General features: G+C 45.5%; 1 protein-coding gene across 1 annotated transcript in view; it reads left to right on the plus strand.

Moving 5' to 3' along the window:
- The window catches only part of LOC137521914 (IgGFc-binding protein-like), a 141,781-nt gene that overhangs the window by 44,421 nt on the left and 79,302 nt on the right, over nt 1-18,058 (plus strand). Inside the window, exons 2-4 of the mRNA XM_068241791.1 lie at nt 4,027-4,080; nt 9,193-9,527; nt 12,007-12,889. Coding sequence (XP_068097892.1) covers nt 4,029-4,080; nt 9,193-9,527; nt 12,007-12,889 — 1,270 coding nt within the window. The 5' untranslated portion in view covers nt 4,027-4,028. The remainder of the gene's footprint in view (nt 1-4,026; nt 4,081-9,192; nt 9,528-12,006; nt 12,890-18,058) is intronic.

Below are 18,058 nucleotides of genomic sequence, written 5' to 3' on the forward strand. Positions count from 1 at the left end.
CCAGGATACCTAGTATCGTGCCCAGGATAGCTAGTATAGTGCCCAGGATAGCTAGTATCGTGCCTAGGATAGCTAGTATAGTGCCCAGGATAGCTAGTATCGTGCCCAGGATAGATAGTATCATGCCCAGGATAGCTAGTATAGTGCTAGGGATAGCTAGTGTCGTGCCCAGGATAGCTAGTATCGTGCCCAGGATAGCTAGTATCGTGTCCCAGGATAGCTAGTATCGTGCCCAGGATAGCTAGTATCGTGCCCAGGATAGCTAGTATCGTGCCCAGGATAGCTAGTATCGTGCCTAGGATAGCTAGTATAGTGCCCAGGATAGCTAGTATCGTGCCCAGTATAGCTTGTAGAGTGCCCAGGATAGCGAGTTTAGAGCCCCCCCTGCTATTACCTTAGCTCCGCGGCTTCCTATTTCCCTGTCCTGCTCTTAAACAGCAGCTCTGCCCCACTGTGGCTGCTGCGTGATGACGGAGGAAGTCGCAGAGAGCGGCTTCCTGGTTACTATGGGAACCTCTCTCTGCACTTCCTCCGTCATCACGCAGCAGCCACTGTGGGGCGAGCTGCTGTTTAAGAGCAGGACAGGGAATAGGAAGCCGCAGAGCTAAGGTAATAGCAGCGGCCGCGGGGGGAGCGGGTGGGAGAGGGCAGGGGGAGCGGGGGGGGGGGGGGGGGGGACAGGCACATCACTCGCAAGCAAGCCGACCCCCCAACTTTTGACCCACTTTTTGTGGGTCCAAAATTCAGCTTGCTTGCGAGTATATACGGTAAGTGAATTTTGATTGGCTTTTGTAGGATTCACCCACCTTTCTGAATATTAATCCCAGTCACCCAGTGACCAACTGTGCAAAGTTTAAGAACCCTGCCATTAACAGTGTAAGAATGGCTGCAGTTTACATTTTCTCAGTGAAATTTGTATTTGGCTCCGCCCGCGTTTTTGAGTGATCGCGGCACATACACACACACACATATACACATATACACGCATACATACATCCGATTTTATATATATAGATAGATGGGCACCAGACTTAAATCTTAGTCAGGACAATGGCCTCAATTCACTAAGATCATAAGGCAAGAGAAAACTTATCTCCAGACAGTGAGAGAGTTATCTTATCTCTCCATTCCTTAGGGCTGGTTCAGACGGACGTTTGGAGGCGTCGCGTCCGTTGGCGTCGCGGCGGCAATGCGTTCGGGCTTTCAGCAGCGTTCGCATTGCGTTCGGAAGCGGTCGCGTTTTTTCTTCCCCTGGGGGGACATTATCCATCGCAGTTAACCGCCCCTGGAAGCAACATGTAGCTTCCAGGGGCTCCTTGAATGCCAGTAAAAATCGGGACCCGAATGCCGCGTTCGTGTAAACGCGCGTGAAAGCTTGGTACAAACGCTCCCATTCACTTGAATGGGAGCGTTTAACGCCAAGCCCCGAACGCTGGCGGTAAACGCTGCACAAACGTCCGTCTGAAGCAACCTTTAAGTTACCTCCTCTGTAGTTAATTTACCTCCTCTGTAGTTATTTTCACATGCAGTTAATAAACAGCCTGTCTTTAACTCTGGAGTTATTTTAAGGATTGGAGAGTTAACTTAAAGACAGAAGCGTTAACTTTAGGTTTGCCTGAGGTAAAATGTTTCCTGAATACAACATGCCTCATCACCATGGTGATAACTCTAGAAACGTTATTAAAGACAGGAGACAAGCTTAGTGAATTGAGGCCAATATCTGTGTGAAATTTGGATGTTTCAACTATTATAGGGGTGTCCTCCCAGTGATCCAGTTTCCTTCCTCACTCCAAATACATACTGGCAGGATAACTAGGTTCACCCCAAATGCATGCATGAAAAAAGGGCGGCGTGAAAAAAGGGCCCTGGTTAACAACGAATTTGGCGCCAGGTATTAACGAAATTTGCTAACGAGAATCTTCGTCAAGCTTTATTAACGATAATTACTGTTGCAAAAAGAAACAAGAAATAATAATGAATAAATATTAACGTTAAATGTCGTAACGTTTTTTGTCAATACTGCTTAACCCAACCCTCACACAGAACCTTCCTTTGGTGGTGCCTAAAACTAACCACTCCACTAGTGGCGCCTAACCCTAACCACCGCCCGGTGGTGCCTAACTCTAACCACCCCCCCCCCTGGTGGTGCCTAACCCCCCCTGGTGGTGCCTAACCCTAACCACCCCCCTGGTGTTGCCTAAAAATAACCGCCACCTAGGTGGTGCCTAACCCTAACCACTCCCCTTGGTGGCACCTAACCCTAACCACTCCCTCTGCAGAAACACCCTTTTACATATATTAACAATAATACCTTTGAAAACGTAAAATCTGTACTTATTAACAAAATAATATGACAAAAACGTAAACTTCTAAAATGATAACTACCTCAAAAAACTAGAACGTTATAATGTTATTAACAAAACTTTTTGTGGCGCCCTTTTTTCATGCTTTTTTCGCCATATTAATGATAATTGCGGTAAAGTCTATGGCGGCACCCTTTTTGTCCACCCTCAGCCGGCGCTCTTTTTTTCCTGCTCTCCCCCCAAATGTATCCCAAAACAATTATTAGGAGTGCCTCTACTCAAAAACTTCACTACAAACATTTTCTGATTCAGCACAAATATCAAAATAGGACTTCAACCATGTATATGAAAATGTTCCCTAGTAATTTTTCATCTTTCATTTCAGCATCACCCTTCTAATATTTCATCAACACATTATCAAAGAAGAACCACTTCACAGCTTCTGTACAGTATATCTACTCCCCTGCAGACCTCATTTAAACGCCCAGGGGAGTAAATATACGTACCCCCTCTGCCACCACTGCTGTACCCGCTCCCGCTTATTTGTGCGCTCGTTCATGCTGCCATCTGCCCGCCAGGAGATCAATGAATGGGAAAGCAATTCCTAATCATTGATCTAAGTCCCCGTAGCAATGATCGGCACCTTCTATGAGAAGCTGCACGATCATTCTAATAAATAAAAGTTTCCCCTCCTCAGTACCCTTCCTGTAAGCATACATAGTTCGCTCACAGGACACATAAAAAAAAGACTGAGGCCATCTTGTGGCCAAATGGTAAAACTACATTTCAAAGCATTTTTTTAAAAATGCAAAGACCTTTTTTTTACATTTTAAATTAACCCTTTACCTCCCACACTCCTCAATAGTTACCAACATTTATTTTTTTTGTAAAAAAATAAAATAAAATACATTTACAGTTATAAAAAATACATAAATAGTTTTCTTAGGGACTGAATTTTTTTAATATGTATGTCAAGAGGGTATAATACTGTTACTTTATACATTATGGGCTTTTTTGATGGACGCAATGATGGACGCAAAACTGAAAAAAAATGCATCTTTATTTCCTATTAAAATATTGGCACCGGACATGATAGGGACATCATTTAAATGGTGTAATAACCGGTACAAATGGGCAAATAAATTACGTGGATTTTAATTACGGTAGCATGCATTATTTAAAAATTATAATGGCCGAAAACTGAAAAATAAGGATTTTTTTCCAATTTTTTTCTTATTTTCCTATTAAAAAACATTTAGAATAAAATAATTCATGGCATAATGTACCACCCAAAGAAAGTCTAATTAGTGATAAAAAAACAAGATATAGTTCATTTCATTGTGATAAGTAGAGATACAGTTATTGGCAAATGAATGGAAGGAGAGCTAATAGGTGAAAATTGCTTGGATGCTGAAGGGGTAAAACCCCTCAGTTGTGAAGTTTAATGCTCTTTTTAAATTTGATGTCAGCAACATAGTTTAGAAAAATTGAGATTGATTAAAAAAAAGTTTATTCCCAGAAATAGCAGTAAAGTTGGGAAGGGGGTATATCACTTTCATAGCATAATTGTTTTTGAAAATAAGATCAAAATGATGATAATGATGAGGTTGATGATGATGATGATGATAGCGATGATGATAGCGATGATGATGATAATACATCATCATCATCATCATTATTTTTTATTATTACTTGTTGTAATTACTGTCTTTCTTTATTTCAGTGATGGGTTTTCCTAACATTCTCCCCTGCCTGGTCCTGCTATGTCTGGGATACAGTAAGTAGATCCAGTATAGTTTTCTTGACTATCCGTTGCTTCATTGTAGAAGTATATTTCAGCTCGAAGTAGACCATGCTGCAAAAACACCAAATTTGATTCTTTATTTGAAAGCGGCAGCGTTATCCCCTATGGCAGAGTTTCCCTGTGGGATTTGCCTACGGGGAAACTCTGCGGATTCGGCCTGATTTCTGCTCTAGTGGAAACGGGCCCTAACCCTTTCAGTGCTTCCTGCAAAGTGAAACTGACTTGTAAACACTAGACTTCTTTAGAATTTCTATTAATGGTAATGCATTTTTTTTTTGGGTAGGGGAGCATAAAATCATGCTCTGGCTAATCGTTTAGAGTAGAAAGGAACTTTAAAGTTCCAGTGCAAGCACAACTTTTTTGTAGAATGCTTTCAGACAGTTGATTACTAAGATCTTCCTTGCTGATTCATAGCAGATGCTAGTTTTCAGGACCACAGTGTGAGCTCTGACTGACTGGTAACAGGGAGCTTTAAATACACCTGAACTGAGAGGAGTATGGAAGCTGCAATATTTATTTCCATATTTATTTCCTGTTAAGCAATACCTGTTGCCTGGCTACTCTGCTGATCCTCTGCCTCTAATACTTTTAGCCATAGACCCTGAAAAAGCATGTAGCAGATCAGGGGTTTCTGACATTGTCAGATCTGACAATATTAGCTGTATGCTTGTTTCTGGTGTTATTCAAACACCAGGAAATAAATATGGCAGCCTCCATATACCACTCACTTCAGGTTCCCTTTAAGCACACAATGAGATTAATTAAGTAGAGTTGGAAGACCATGGGGAATGACATGGATTCAACAAATCTGTACTGATTTTTTATTTTGTACTAGTACTAGGTGATCTCTGAAAATTGTGGCTCCTTGTAACTGGCAGAGGACCTCGTGCCTGACAAGGATGGGCTGGTGCTTAACCCTCTGCTGGACGCTTGAGAGGTCAACCAATTAACTACCTGGTCCCGTTCATGTGGGTTATTGAGGGTTGTCTTTTGCCCATACAAGATGGGCGGTATTGAGTGGGTTTTCTTCTTTGGTGGGCAAACATGGCCTCTACGTGAACCGTCAGGGGAAACACCGCTTCCCCTGCCCCTCCCTCTTTCACTGGATTTCTTCATAGTAGTCGTTACTTGTCACAAAGAAAAATGAAATAAACTTTTTTTTTTATGGGCACAAGTTTTCCCAGCTAGCCCTGAAAGTACTGCTTTTCTTATACAACACTAAGCAACAGTAAAATTGAATAAACTGTGTTTTTTTATGGGCACAACTGTTCCCAGCTGGCACTGAAAGTACTGTTTTTTTTTTTTTTTTAAACAATAACCAAGAGTAAAATTCAATAAACTGTGTTTTTTATGGGCACAACTGTTCCCAGCTGGCTCTGAAAGTACTGTTTTTGTTAAACAATAAGCAACAGTAAAACTCAATAAACTGTGTTTTTTTATGGGAACAACTGTTCCTAGCTGGCACTGAAAGTTCTGTTTTTTTAAACAATAAGCAACAGTAAAATTCAATAAACTGTTTTTTATGGGCACAACTGTTTCCAGCTGGCACTGAAAGTACTGTTTTTTTTCTTTTAACAATAATCAACAGTAAAATTCAATAAACTGTGTTTTTTATGGGCACAACTGTTCTCAGCTGGCACTGAAAGTACTGTTTTTTTTTCAACAATAAGCAACAGTAAAATTCAATAAATTGTGTTTTTTATGGGCACAACTGTTCCCAGCTGGCACTGAAAGTACTTTTTTTTTTCAACAAAAAGCAGGAGTGAAATTCAATAAACTGTGTTTATTTATGGGCACAACTGTTCCCAGCTGGCACTGAAACTGGAACCAAATATGATGGGCATGGTGGCTGCTGGCAGTGATGAGGCAGGTGCACTGTGGCTGGCAACAAAAAAAAGATGGGCACTGTGGCTGCTGGCAGTGCCTGCTGGCAGTGGTGAGGCAGGTGCACTGTGGCTGACCTGGCAACAAAAACAATGGGCACAGTGGCTGCTGGCAGTGCCTGCTGGCAGTGGTGAGGCAGGGGAACTGTGGCTGCTGCCAATGCCTGGCAGTGGTGAGGCAGGGGCTCTGTGGCTGCTGCTGGCAGTGGTGGTGAGGCTGGGGCACTGTGGCTGGCCTGGCTGGCACCTAACCGCTAGCTCTGTCTCCTACCTACCCCAAGCTTAACCACCATGCGACTGGCGGAGCCAGCGCACGTTCAGGTATTTATATACCCGAACCACATGACCCGCTTGGCCAATCACAGCTATGGTCACAGCCAGCTAGGCTGTGTGACTATAGCTGTGGAAAAAACATCGTCACCGCTTATTGGCTGCCTGCAAAGGCACCAATAAGCGAGGGGAGGAGACCAAACAGCGCGTCCGAGCACCATGTGGTGCTCGGCTGTGCTCGAACCGGACCCGAACACGCCAATGTCCAGGGAATAACGAACAGTGCCGAGCACTGTTCGATCAACACTACTTAGTAAATACACAAACTGACGAGTGGGAAAAAAAGTGCAACTATATACAGTGTCACAGACTTCTACATGTTTCACCCCGAAAGGCTTCATCAAGAAGTGAAAAGTATGTACAGTGTATCAAAATAAACAATATGTACAACACCCCCATACCAACTAAATTCCCAGCAGTATAACACCTCCTCTCAGAGTTGGAGTAAAGTTTTAACAGTTTTTTTTACTTGCTCCTATATAATCAAATTTTAATATTTTTTTATGGAACACAATTATGGTTATGCACGGAATTACGAATTTGACAGGAAATTTAGAATTACAATTTTGCATCGTAATTGCAAATTTCTATGCAAATTTATAATGGAACAAAATTCAAGTTCAGTACTAGGAACTTCAAGAGAAGAGATCCAGCACCGTCTTCAAGTGTATTATAATCTTATAATACACTTGAAGACGGTGCTGGGTCTCTTCTCTTGGAGTTCCTGCTTGCTGTTCCTGGAGACAGAGGGACAACGACCAATATCACGTCGCTTCTAGATGGTTGGGTGCTGCCTGTAACTACTTGTCCACTACAAGTTCAGTACTAGTGCATAACTGGACATACTTTATTAAAGCAGTAAAATGTGTCCTCGGTTCCCATCACTTTTCACCCACTGCTGCGTTTGGAACAGGAGTCGGGTTTAGATGTTATGACAGCAGCAACTGTAAACCAACCAAGTTTATGAGTCCATGGAACCTCTGCTGTCACATTTTTGTCACACTATTCATACTTTTATAGGGTGTTTTCCTTTACAACGTGTTAGCACAGTGGGCGAGAATGGAAGATATTTTATCTGATTCTGTCTGTAAGCATTTTAAGATGTTTTAATGCCTGCTGATACAAATTCACTCAGCCTTGACAAGCTTGGTGGCATGTGACAACAAACAGTAAAGCTATGAAAGACGTTTATGATCTGCTGTGCAACTCATAGAGCAATAGTAACCTAGTTACCATAGTAAGTAAGCTCTAAGTAGCATGAAAAATAGAAACCTAAACAAAACTTTTCTTGTTGGTGGTGGGGATTATTTACTCTTGCTTGAAGTCCAACAGACATGACACGAAGTGAATAGTGATGGGCTCAAATTTTGCATATTAGTAATTGCGCAGTGAAATTTGGAATTATGATGCAAAATTGTAATGTGAAATTTCAAACTATTTTGCCCGTAATCATAATATTGGAATACGTAATTTCACATTGTCTCGTAACTTAGGGCAATATTCATCTAGGTGATAATGCCCGTTGAGTTCATTGCATTAGGTGAAAATTAATTTTCACACGTATGCCCATAAATGTACTCATATTTGCGGCAATATGTTCAAGACACTTTAGTGAATTCCGTGTACATTATTTTGAGTAGCTCGCAAAAATGTATGGAATTATAGAAAATGAAGATTACATGCAAAATGATAATTATAATCAAGTTCGTAATTGCGAAAATGACGTTACATTTTGCGAAAACCAAATAGAAATTTCCCTCCACTAGGTACACCATATTGGAGTGGCCAGTAGCGTTATCAGAGATTTTTTGTCTGTTCCTTTGTTTAGTGACAATTTTTTAGTGAAAATTTTGTGATCCAGCTCACTTTCCATTTCGGTGTAAGTTCAACTCTTGCTTCTAGTATCCAAAACCAAATCATGTATATATATCTTTAACCTCCATGGCGTTATGATTATTTCCAGATACAGGGTCTAAAAGCCGTGCACTTTTTTTCATGAGCTTTTAGACCCTAAAAACAATAAGAAAAAGATACCTCAGAGAGGTCTGCAGCAGCTCCTGCTTAAAGCTCATTCAGGTACAGGATTACCTCCCTGTTCTGTGGCTTTCCATCTAGAGCCTGACTGCTCTGATTACCGCTAAAGAGGTTATGTTTAAACTGGACGCAAACTCTTACACAGTACACAATGAAAAGTATTTATTCCACATAATGGGCTTGATTCACAAAGCGGTGCTAACCTACTTAGCACGTCTAAAGTCTTTAGACGTGCTAACCAGGGTGCTAAGTAGGTTAGCACCGGATTTCTCAATCAGATCGCGCGCTAACTTTGCATGCGCATAGATTTACGTGCGCAAAGTCCTATGCGCGCTAAGTCCCATAGGCTTTAATGGGCACTTCGCGCGGAGCTCGAGTTTTAAAGTTTTACGCGCGAAAAGCTCGTTTAGATGTTCTAAGGGGGTTTTCACAGGCGTGCTAACAGTTAGCTCCGCTTTGTGAATCAAGCCCGATGTTGTTGAAAGAATTCACTGCTCTGTGCTCCGTGTTTGTTTAGCCAGATCAATGTGTCTAATTAGTTCTTATCAGCAACTGTGAATAGACAGCTGTATGCAAAAGTAAAACCAAATAAAACCTCAGGGATTTTTTTTTTAGGATTTCCATAAATTAAGATTATTATTTTTATTCCATAAAGGTTATCGTGCTGTGACTAATCTTTTAGAGCAGATAGGAAGTTCTGAGTTTAGTTCCCCTTTCAGTCAAGAAAGAGAATGTGTTGTGTTTTTATTGAATAAACTATATATTAAATAAAACTATATCTATATATTAAAAATTATAATTTTTTTTTACTTAAAATATGTTTTCCTTAAATCTACAGCCCTGTGCTCAGCTGGAGTTCCAGGAACAGAATTCCTAACAGCATTCATGCAGAACCATGATAAAAGTACCGGTAGCCCAGTCCTCAAACTCTTCATCACGGCTTTTTCTGATGACACCAAAGTTACAATTAGGACCAACAAGTACGCGTTTCGAAAGGAAATCACTGTGAACAACCTTGAAGAAGCCATAGTTGAACTACCAAGTTTAATCCAAGTCATAGGCTCTGTGGAGTCCCCTTACTCTGTGCTTGTGAATTCTTCCAAGCCAGTGTCTGTTGTGTCCCTCAACTTCAAGGATCAGAGCTCAGATTCTGCATCACTTTACCCAGTGTCGGTAAGAGTTTTTTGTCATGTACCATTAGGGACAAACATCACACAGTGCTGATTTGATTGGCGAAAAACTTGATGACCTTTATGCTCCTTGCATCATAGTCATTTTTTACAACCTAGTTTGGAGGTGAAGCAAATAGGATACTGGCACCTGAAAATAGGTTGATGGGCTTTTGTGGACACTAGTTATTTTATTATTGCCAAAGAGCACATTAGTGGCATTTGGTGCATGATTTTGGTGCCTCAGTGTTCCACAGTACTTGACTATAAAATGGTACTATGCATGACACTAATAAGAGGTTAGTAGGCAGGCTGGACCCTGCTAAGTTTTCTGCCACACTGCTCCCTGTGGCCCCTGCACATTAGTTGCATACCCAGTGTGCAGCTAATGTGCAGGGGCCCTGGGGAGCAGTAGGGTAGTGTCTATCGGTGGGGATGGAGGGGGGGTGGAGGGGAAGTACTGGCTGGCAGTTTTAGGTTACAGACAATATTTAGGGGTGACAAACAGCAATATGACAATACAGGAATACAAGAAAACCAGATCACCCAGCACAGTATGAGTACAAGGTAATGCTTAGTCACTGGATGGAGCATGGAGATTAGGCAAGTTAGGTTCACTCAGATGCATAGCATGGGTTCACAGTAATGGAGGTGCATGATCAGGTAGGACACAAAAGGAGGAGGACCCTGTGCAAAGGCTTACAATCTAGAGGGAGAGGTAAGGACACAAAAGGTAGGGGACCAGAGTTCAGCTGTGGGTTTAGAGCACTTGTGAGGGGTGGTAGGCCGGAGTGAAAAGGTGAGTTTTGAGGGCCTTCTTGAAGATGTTGAAGGAGGGGGCTGCCCTAATGGGTGGAGGTAGGGAGTTCCATAGTGTTGGAGCAGCTCTTGAGAAGTCCTGGAGGCGTGCATGGGACTGGTTGATGCGGGGGGCGGTCAGGTGAAGTTCATTGGAGGAGCGGAGTGAGCGGCTAGGTGTGTACCTCTGAGTAAGATCAGAAATGTAGGTTGGACAGGTTTTGTGGACAGATTTGTAGGTCAGACACAGTATCTTGAATCTGATTCTGGACTGGATAGGAAGCCAATGGGGGGATTCAAGGAGGGGATCCGCCGTGGTGGAGCGATGGGAGCAGTGAATAATTCTATCTGCCACATTCATGATGGACTGCAGTAGGGCTGTTCGGGTCATAGGGAGACCAGACAGAAGGGCATTGCAGTAGTCAAGGCGGGAAATTATGAGGGCATGGATGAGGCGTTTGGTGGTGGCAGAGGTCAGGAAAGGGTGAATCTTACAGATGTTACGAAGGTGGAAGTTGCAGGACTTTGAGAGGCTTTGGATGTGGGGAGTGAAGGAGAGTGCGGAGTCCAGGGTGACACCCAGACAGCGGGCTTGAGAGGTAGGGCAAATGGTAGAGTGGTTAACAGTGACATGCACATCTGGGAGGTTCATATAGTTCATGGGCACTGAGACAAAGTCAGAGGGTTATTAAATACAAGAAGGTTATAGTGAATACATCAAGTGTCACCTGGGCCCTGTCTGCTCCAGGACCCATAGCAGCTGCTTTGGCTATTGCTACGCTCCTGTTTCTTTTACTTTTTACAAAAGTATTCCATCAAAAGGCTCCATAAGGATGTCGGCCATCCTCACTACTAGTCACTTGCACGCTATTTAAGCGGTTGAACTGGGCACCTGCCATTCAGAAAGTGCTTTTTAAAAAACAACTATTGCTAAAAATGGTACAATTTAAAATACATACATATAAATGTACATTTCTCCCAGAGTAAAATGAACTATAAATTACTTTTTTCCTATGTGATAGTCATTTACAGTAGATAGGGACAATCCAACAGGTCTGTCAGGTTTTGGACTAGTTCACCGCCTCATGAGAGATTCTCTTTTTTTATTTACTCATTTACAAAAGAGCTTAATGAACTGCAGTTACTTTGTACACAATTTTGGTAATTAGACTAACGGGTTAAAAGGCTGGGTGACATTTTTGTATGGATCCTGTAGGGTGTACTTTTGTAAAGAATAAAGGTGATACTTTAAAACCCCCATGAGGAGATGGACTAGTCTGTCAGATCGGTTTACCTTTTACTGGCTACTGTAGGTGACAGCAATATAGGAAAACAAAAACTAATTTATAGTGCATTTTACTTCTGGAGTGAGGTCCATTATATACGTATGCATTTTACATTTTACAACTTTTTGCAATAGTGGTCCTTTAAAATCAAGAAACCTTGAAAATCCCCCAGAATAAGATGAACTAGTCCAAAACCTGTCAGACCTGTCAGGTTTTTACTGCCTACTGTACATAATATTTTATGAATTTGAAATGTTATCGTTTTTTTGTTATAGTGGTCCTTTAAAGCTTAAATTTTATAAAGAAACTGGAGTATAAAAAGAACCTTAGCTACTTAGGTTAAAAATGTTAATTAAAATGCATTCATCTTTTTGTCCTCTTCTCATTGACATGTTATAGGAATTAGGAAATGAATATTATCTTTTTACTCCTCCTTCTGGTGCCCTGAAAGAGTTTGCTATAGTTGCCAAAGAGCCCACAACAGCAACCCTCTACCTTACTGGTTCGTTGACTTATAAGGGAAGGAAATATAGTAAAAACGGCAAAATCCCCAACGTTGGCATCGATCCTTTTGAAGTGATCCAGTTCCAAAGCGAAGATGACCTTAGTGGAACCAGAATTGTGGCCAACAAGCAAGTAGTGGTTCTGAGTGGAAACACTTGCTCTTCAAAGCTCGCCAAGTGCAACCATGTCTACGAACAGCTGCAGCCTGTATTTATTTGGGGAACTACTTACTTCATACCTCCACTTTCCTTCCAAAGCCAGTATGATCTAGTCTACGTTATGGCTGGCTCGTCAGACACGGAAGTAACCTATCAGGTGGGGTCGGTGACACAGAACACGGAATTGGATGCTGGAGAAGTCATAGAAATCAAACTGAAGCCATCTGCCCCTCTTTCGATCACTTCTTCTGATGGGATCCAAGTCATGTTCTACGGCACCGGGGGTCACAAGGGAAACATTGACTTTGACACAGTTCTTATGACTGTACCAGATTTGCTGTCTTTCTGCACTTCATTCAGAGCTGCTGGTCTGAAAGGTTTCAGCAATGAGGCTGTCCTAGTAGCAAAAACATCCGATTTAAACAAGCTAACTGTTGACCAAGCGTCTATCAGCAATGTCAAGTGGCAAGCAATTCCAGGAACGGAGTACTCTTGGGGGGAATACCCTCTTACAGACTCCTCACCACATATATTTCAGAGCAGCAGTAGTGCCTTCAGCGTGAGTGTTCTGGGCATCGCAGACATGAATAGCTATGGTGAATCGGCTGTTTGCATAAGTGGTAAGTTTCGTGTGGTCTTCAACAGAGTTATTTGCCTCCAGGCAGGTAGAACAGATCAGGTCTCAGGTAGTGTGTAGGGTGACTTTTACAGCAAACAAAAGAGGTCTTGAAAACAATGTGTGAGCGCAAGAAAAGTTGCAGCACTGCATAATTATAGCCTTTGCAAACAAATTATGAAAAAATGTGTCCTTATGAGATGGCTACATGGTATGTAACTCTTTACAGAGCAAAGGTAATATCTTCTATAGTAAACACAAGTTAATAAATTAAGCTCAGTGAACAAATTAGCCACATTCATGTCAGACAGCGCTGGCGCTTCCATTGAGGCAAAGGGGGTAATTGCCATAGGGCCCCAGAGCTTTTAGGGGCCCTCTAAGGGGTCTCCTCCCACCACCCCACCCCCTTTCAGCTGTGGTGACCAATGGCAACAGGGCTAATGCACTATCTGTTGCCAGGGTTATTATGCAGCCTAAGTCGGAAGCATAGAATGCAGTGCTGATACCTGTGTCCTGCCTGGATTAGGTAACACCCCGCTGTGTGTAGCATACAGTGTGGTGCTGCCTCCTGTGTCCTGCCTGGATTAGGTAACACCCCGCTGTGTGTAGCATACAGTGTGGTGCTGCCTCCTGTGTCCTGCCTGGATTAGGTGAGATTCCGCTGTGTGTAGCATACAGTGTGGTGCTGCCTCCTGTGTCCTGCCTGGATTAGGTGAAACTCCGCTGTGTGTAGCATAGAGTGTGGTGCTGCCTCCTGTGTCCTGTCTGGATTAGGCAAGACTCCCCTGTGTGTAGCATAGAGTGTGGTGCTGTCTCCTGTGTCCTGTCTGGATTAGGCAAGACTCCCCTGTGTGTAGCATAGAGTGCGGTGCTGTCTCCTGTGTCCTGCCTGGATTAGGTGAGACTCCGCTGTGTGTAGCATAGACTGTGGTGCTGCCTCCTGTGTCCTGCCTGGATTAGGTGAGACTCCGCTGTGTGTAGCATAGTGTGTGGTGCTGCCTCCTGTGTCCTGTCTGGATTAGGTGAGACTCCGCTGTGTCTACCATATAGTGTGGTGCTGCCTCCTGTGTCCTGCTTGGATTAGGTAAGACTCCGCTGTGTGTAGCAGAGAGTGTGGTGCTGCCTCCTGTGTCCTGCCTGGATTAGGTGAGACTCCGCTGTGTGTAGCATAAAGCGTGGTGCTGCCTCCTGTGTCCTGCCTGGATTAGGTGAGACTCCGCTGTGTGTAGCATAAAGCGTGGTGCTGCCTCCTGTGTCCTGCCTGGATTAGGTAACACTCTGCTGTGCGCAGCATAGACTGTGGTGCTGCCTCCTATGTTCTGCCTGAATTAGGTGAGACTCCGCTGTGTGTAGTATAGAGTGTGGTGCTGCCTCCTGTGTCCTGCCTGGATTAGGTGAGACTCCGCTGTGTGTAGCATAGAGTGTGGTGCTGCCTCCTGTGTCCTGCCTGGATTAGGTAAGACTCCGCTGTGTGTAGCATAGAGTGTGGTGCTGCCTCCTGTGTCCTGCCTGGATTAGGTGAGACTCTGCTGTGTGTAGCATAGAGTGTGGTGCTGCCTCCTGTGTCCTGCCTGGATTAGGTAACACCCCGCTGTGTGTAGCATAGAGTGTGGTGCTGCCTCCTGTGTCCTGCCTGGATTAGGTGAGACTCTGCTGTGTGTAGCATAGAGTGTGGCACTGTCTCCTGTGTCCTGCCTGGATTAGGTAACACTCCGCTGTGTGTAGTATAGAGTGTGGCGCTGCCTCCTGTGTCCTGCATGGATTAGGTAAGAATCCTCTGTGTGTAGTATGGAGTGTGGTGCTACCTCCTGTGTCCTGCCTGGATTAGGCTAGACTCCGCTGTGTGTAGTATAGAGTGTGGTGCTGCCTCCTGTGTCCTGCCTGGATTAGGTAAGACTCCGCTGTGTGTAGCATAGAGTGTGGTGCTGCCTCCTGTGTCCTGCCTGGATTAGGTAAGACTCCGCTGTGTGTAGCATAGAGTGTTGTGCTGCCTCCTGTGTCCTGCCTGGATTAGGTGAGACTCCTCTGTGTGTAGCATACAGTGTGGTGCTGTCTCCTGTGTCCTGCCTGGATTAGGTAAGACTCCGCTGTGTGTAGCATAGAGTGTGGTGCTGCCTCCTGTGTCCTGCCTGGATTAGGTAAGACTCCGCTGTGTGTAGCATAGAGTGTTGTGCTGCCTCCTGTGTCCTGCCTGGATTAGGTGAGACTCCGCTGTGTGTAGTATAGAGTGTGGTGCTGCCTCCTGTGTCCTGCCTGGATTAGGTGAGACTCCGCTGTGTGTAGCATAGAGTGTGGTGCTGCCTCCTGTGTCCTGCCTGGATTAGGTAAAACTCCGCTGTGTGTAGCATAGAGTGCGGTGCTGCCTCCTGTGTCCTGCCTGGATTAGGCTAGACTCCGCTGTGTGTAGTATAGAGTGTGGTGCTGCCTCCTGTGTCCTGCCTGGATTAGGTGAGACTCCGCTGTGTGTAGCATAGAGTGTGGTGCTGCCTCCTGTGTCCTGCCTGGATTAGGTAAGACTCTGCTGTGTGTAGCATAGAGTGTGGTGCTGCCTCCTGTGTCCTGCCTGGATTAGGTGACACTCCGCTGTGTGTAGCATAGAGTGTGGTGCTGCCTCCTGTGTCCTGCCTGGATTAGGTGAGACTCCGCTGTGTGTAGCATAGAGTGTGGTGCTGCCTCCTGTGTCCTGCCTGAATAAGGTGAGACTCCGCTGTGTGTAGCATAGAGGGTGGTGCTGCCTCCTGTGTCCTGCCTGGATTAGGTGAGACTCCGCTGTGTGTAGCATAGACTGTGGTGCTGCCTCCTGTGTCCTGGCTGGATTAGGTAAGACTCCGCTGTGTGTAGCATAGAGTGTGGTGCTGCCTCCTGTGTCCTGTCTGGATTAGGCAAGACTCTGCTGTGTGTAGCATAGAGTGTGGTGCTGCCTCCTGTGTCCTGCCTGGATTAGGTGACACTCCGCTGTGTGTAGCATAGAGGGTGGTGCTGCCTCCTGTGTCCTGCCTGGATTAGGTGAGACTCCGCTGTGTGTAGCATAGACTGTGGTGCTGCCTCCTGTGTCCTGGCTGGATTAGGTAAGACTCCGCTGTGTGTAGCATAGAGGGTGGTGCTGCCTCCTGTGTCCTGCCTGGATTAGGTGAGACTCCGCTGTGTTTAGCATAGAGTGTGGTGCTGCCTCCTGTGTCCTGCCTGGATTAGGTAAGACTCCGCTGTGTGTAGCATAGAGTGTGGTGCTGCCTCCTGTGTCCTGCCTGGATTAGGTGAGACTCCGCTGTGTGTAGCATAGAGTGTGGTGCTGCCTCCTGTGTCCTGCCTGGATTAGGTAACACTCCGCTATGTCTAGCATAGAGTGTGGTGCTGCCTCCTGTGTCCTGCCTGGATTAGGTGAGACTCCGCTGTGTGTAGCATAGAGTGTGGTGCTGCCTCCTGTGTCCTGCCTGGATTAGGTGAGACTCCGCTGTGTGTAGTATAGAGCGTGGTGCTGCCTCCTGTGTCCTGCCTGGATTAGGTGAGACTCCGCTGTGTGTAGCATAGAGTGTGGTGCTGCCTCCTGTGTCCTGCCTGGATTAGGTGAGACTCCGCTGTGCGTACCCTCTGCATTTGTGAGGTAAAGGAGTAGGGAAATAATGGGGACCCCAACAATGCACTTGAGGGGACATAAAATGGACACCTGATGATATTTTGTGAGGGAAGGGGTAGGAAGGGGCCTGGCAGCCAACTTTGGGGCCCTGGGGGTGCATCTGCTATTGGGGGCAGTGAGGCTCCCAAGTTACTTTTTCCCTGGGTCCCCATAGCAGCTAGGACCAGCTCTGATATCAGCATCATTAGCCAGTGACAAACCATGATATATTTCAGTAGCATTCAGAAAGTAAACACAGACTCCCTGTGACAGACAGCAGCACATGGCAGACTCCCTGTAACAGACAGCACCCCATGGCAGACTCCCTGTAACAGACAGCACCCCATGGCAGACTCCCTGTAACAGACAGCAGCACATGGCAGACTCCCTGTAACAGACAGCAGCCCATGGCAGACTTCCTGTAACAGACAGCACCCCATGGCAGACTCCCTGTAACAGACAGCAGCGCATGGCAGACTCCCTGTAACAGACAGCAGCGCATGGCAGACTCCCTGTAGCAGACAGCACCCCATGGCAGACTCCCTGTAGCAGACAGCACCCCATGGCAGACTCCCTGTAGCAGACAGCACCCCATGGCAGACTCCCTGTAACAGACAGCAGCCCATGGCAGACTCCCTGTAACAGACAGCAGCCCATGGCAGCAGAGCCGGGACAAGGTCCTCCAGCACCCAAGGCTGAGACACAAAAGTGCGCCCCTCCATCCCTGCCACCCCAGCGGTCACACACTGATTGCTATTAGACTAAGAGGTGCCACAGGGCCCACAACCTCCCCAACACCTTAATATCTAGTTATCTGGCTGCAGTCACTGCTATGTATCCCCTTTTCTTATTTCTTTCTGCTTCAAGCACAATTAGGAATGACAGCTGAATGAATTCTGCGCCCCCTCCTACACTGCGCCCTGAGGCTGGAGCCTCTCCAGCCTATGCCTCGGCCCGGCCCTGCATGGCAGACTCCCTGTAACAGACAGCAGCCCATGGCAGACTCCCTGTAACAGACAGCACCCCATGGCAGACTCCCTGTAACAGACAGCACCCCATGGCAGACTCCCTGTAACAGACAGCACCCCATGGCAGACTTCCTGTAACAGACAGCACTCTGTGGCAGACTCCCTGTAACAGACAGCACCCCATGGCAGACTCCCTGTAACAGACAGCACACTGTGGCAGACTCCCTGTAACAGACAGCACCCCATGGCAGACTTCCTGTAACAGACAGCACCCCATGGCAGACTTCCTGTAACAGACAGCACCCCATGGCAGACTTCCTGTAACAGACAGCACACCGTGGCAGACTCCCTGTGACAGACCGCAGCACATGGCAGACTCCCTGTAACAGACAGCACACCATGGCAGACTCCCTGTAACAGACAGCACACCATGGCAGACTCCCTGTAACAGACAGCACCCCATGGCAGACTCCCTGTAACAGACAGCACACCATGGCAGACTCCCTGTAACAGACAGCACCCCATGGCAGACTCCCTGTGACAGACAGCACCCCATGGCAGACTCCCTGTGACAGACAGCACCCCATGGCAG

This window comes from Hyperolius riggenbachi, chromosome 6, assembly GCF_040937935.1.
Source record: "Hyperolius riggenbachi isolate aHypRig1 chromosome 6, aHypRig1.pri, whole genome shotgun sequence".
Classification (NCBI taxonomy): domain Eukaryota; kingdom Metazoa; phylum Chordata; class Amphibia; order Anura; family Hyperoliidae; genus Hyperolius; species Hyperolius riggenbachi.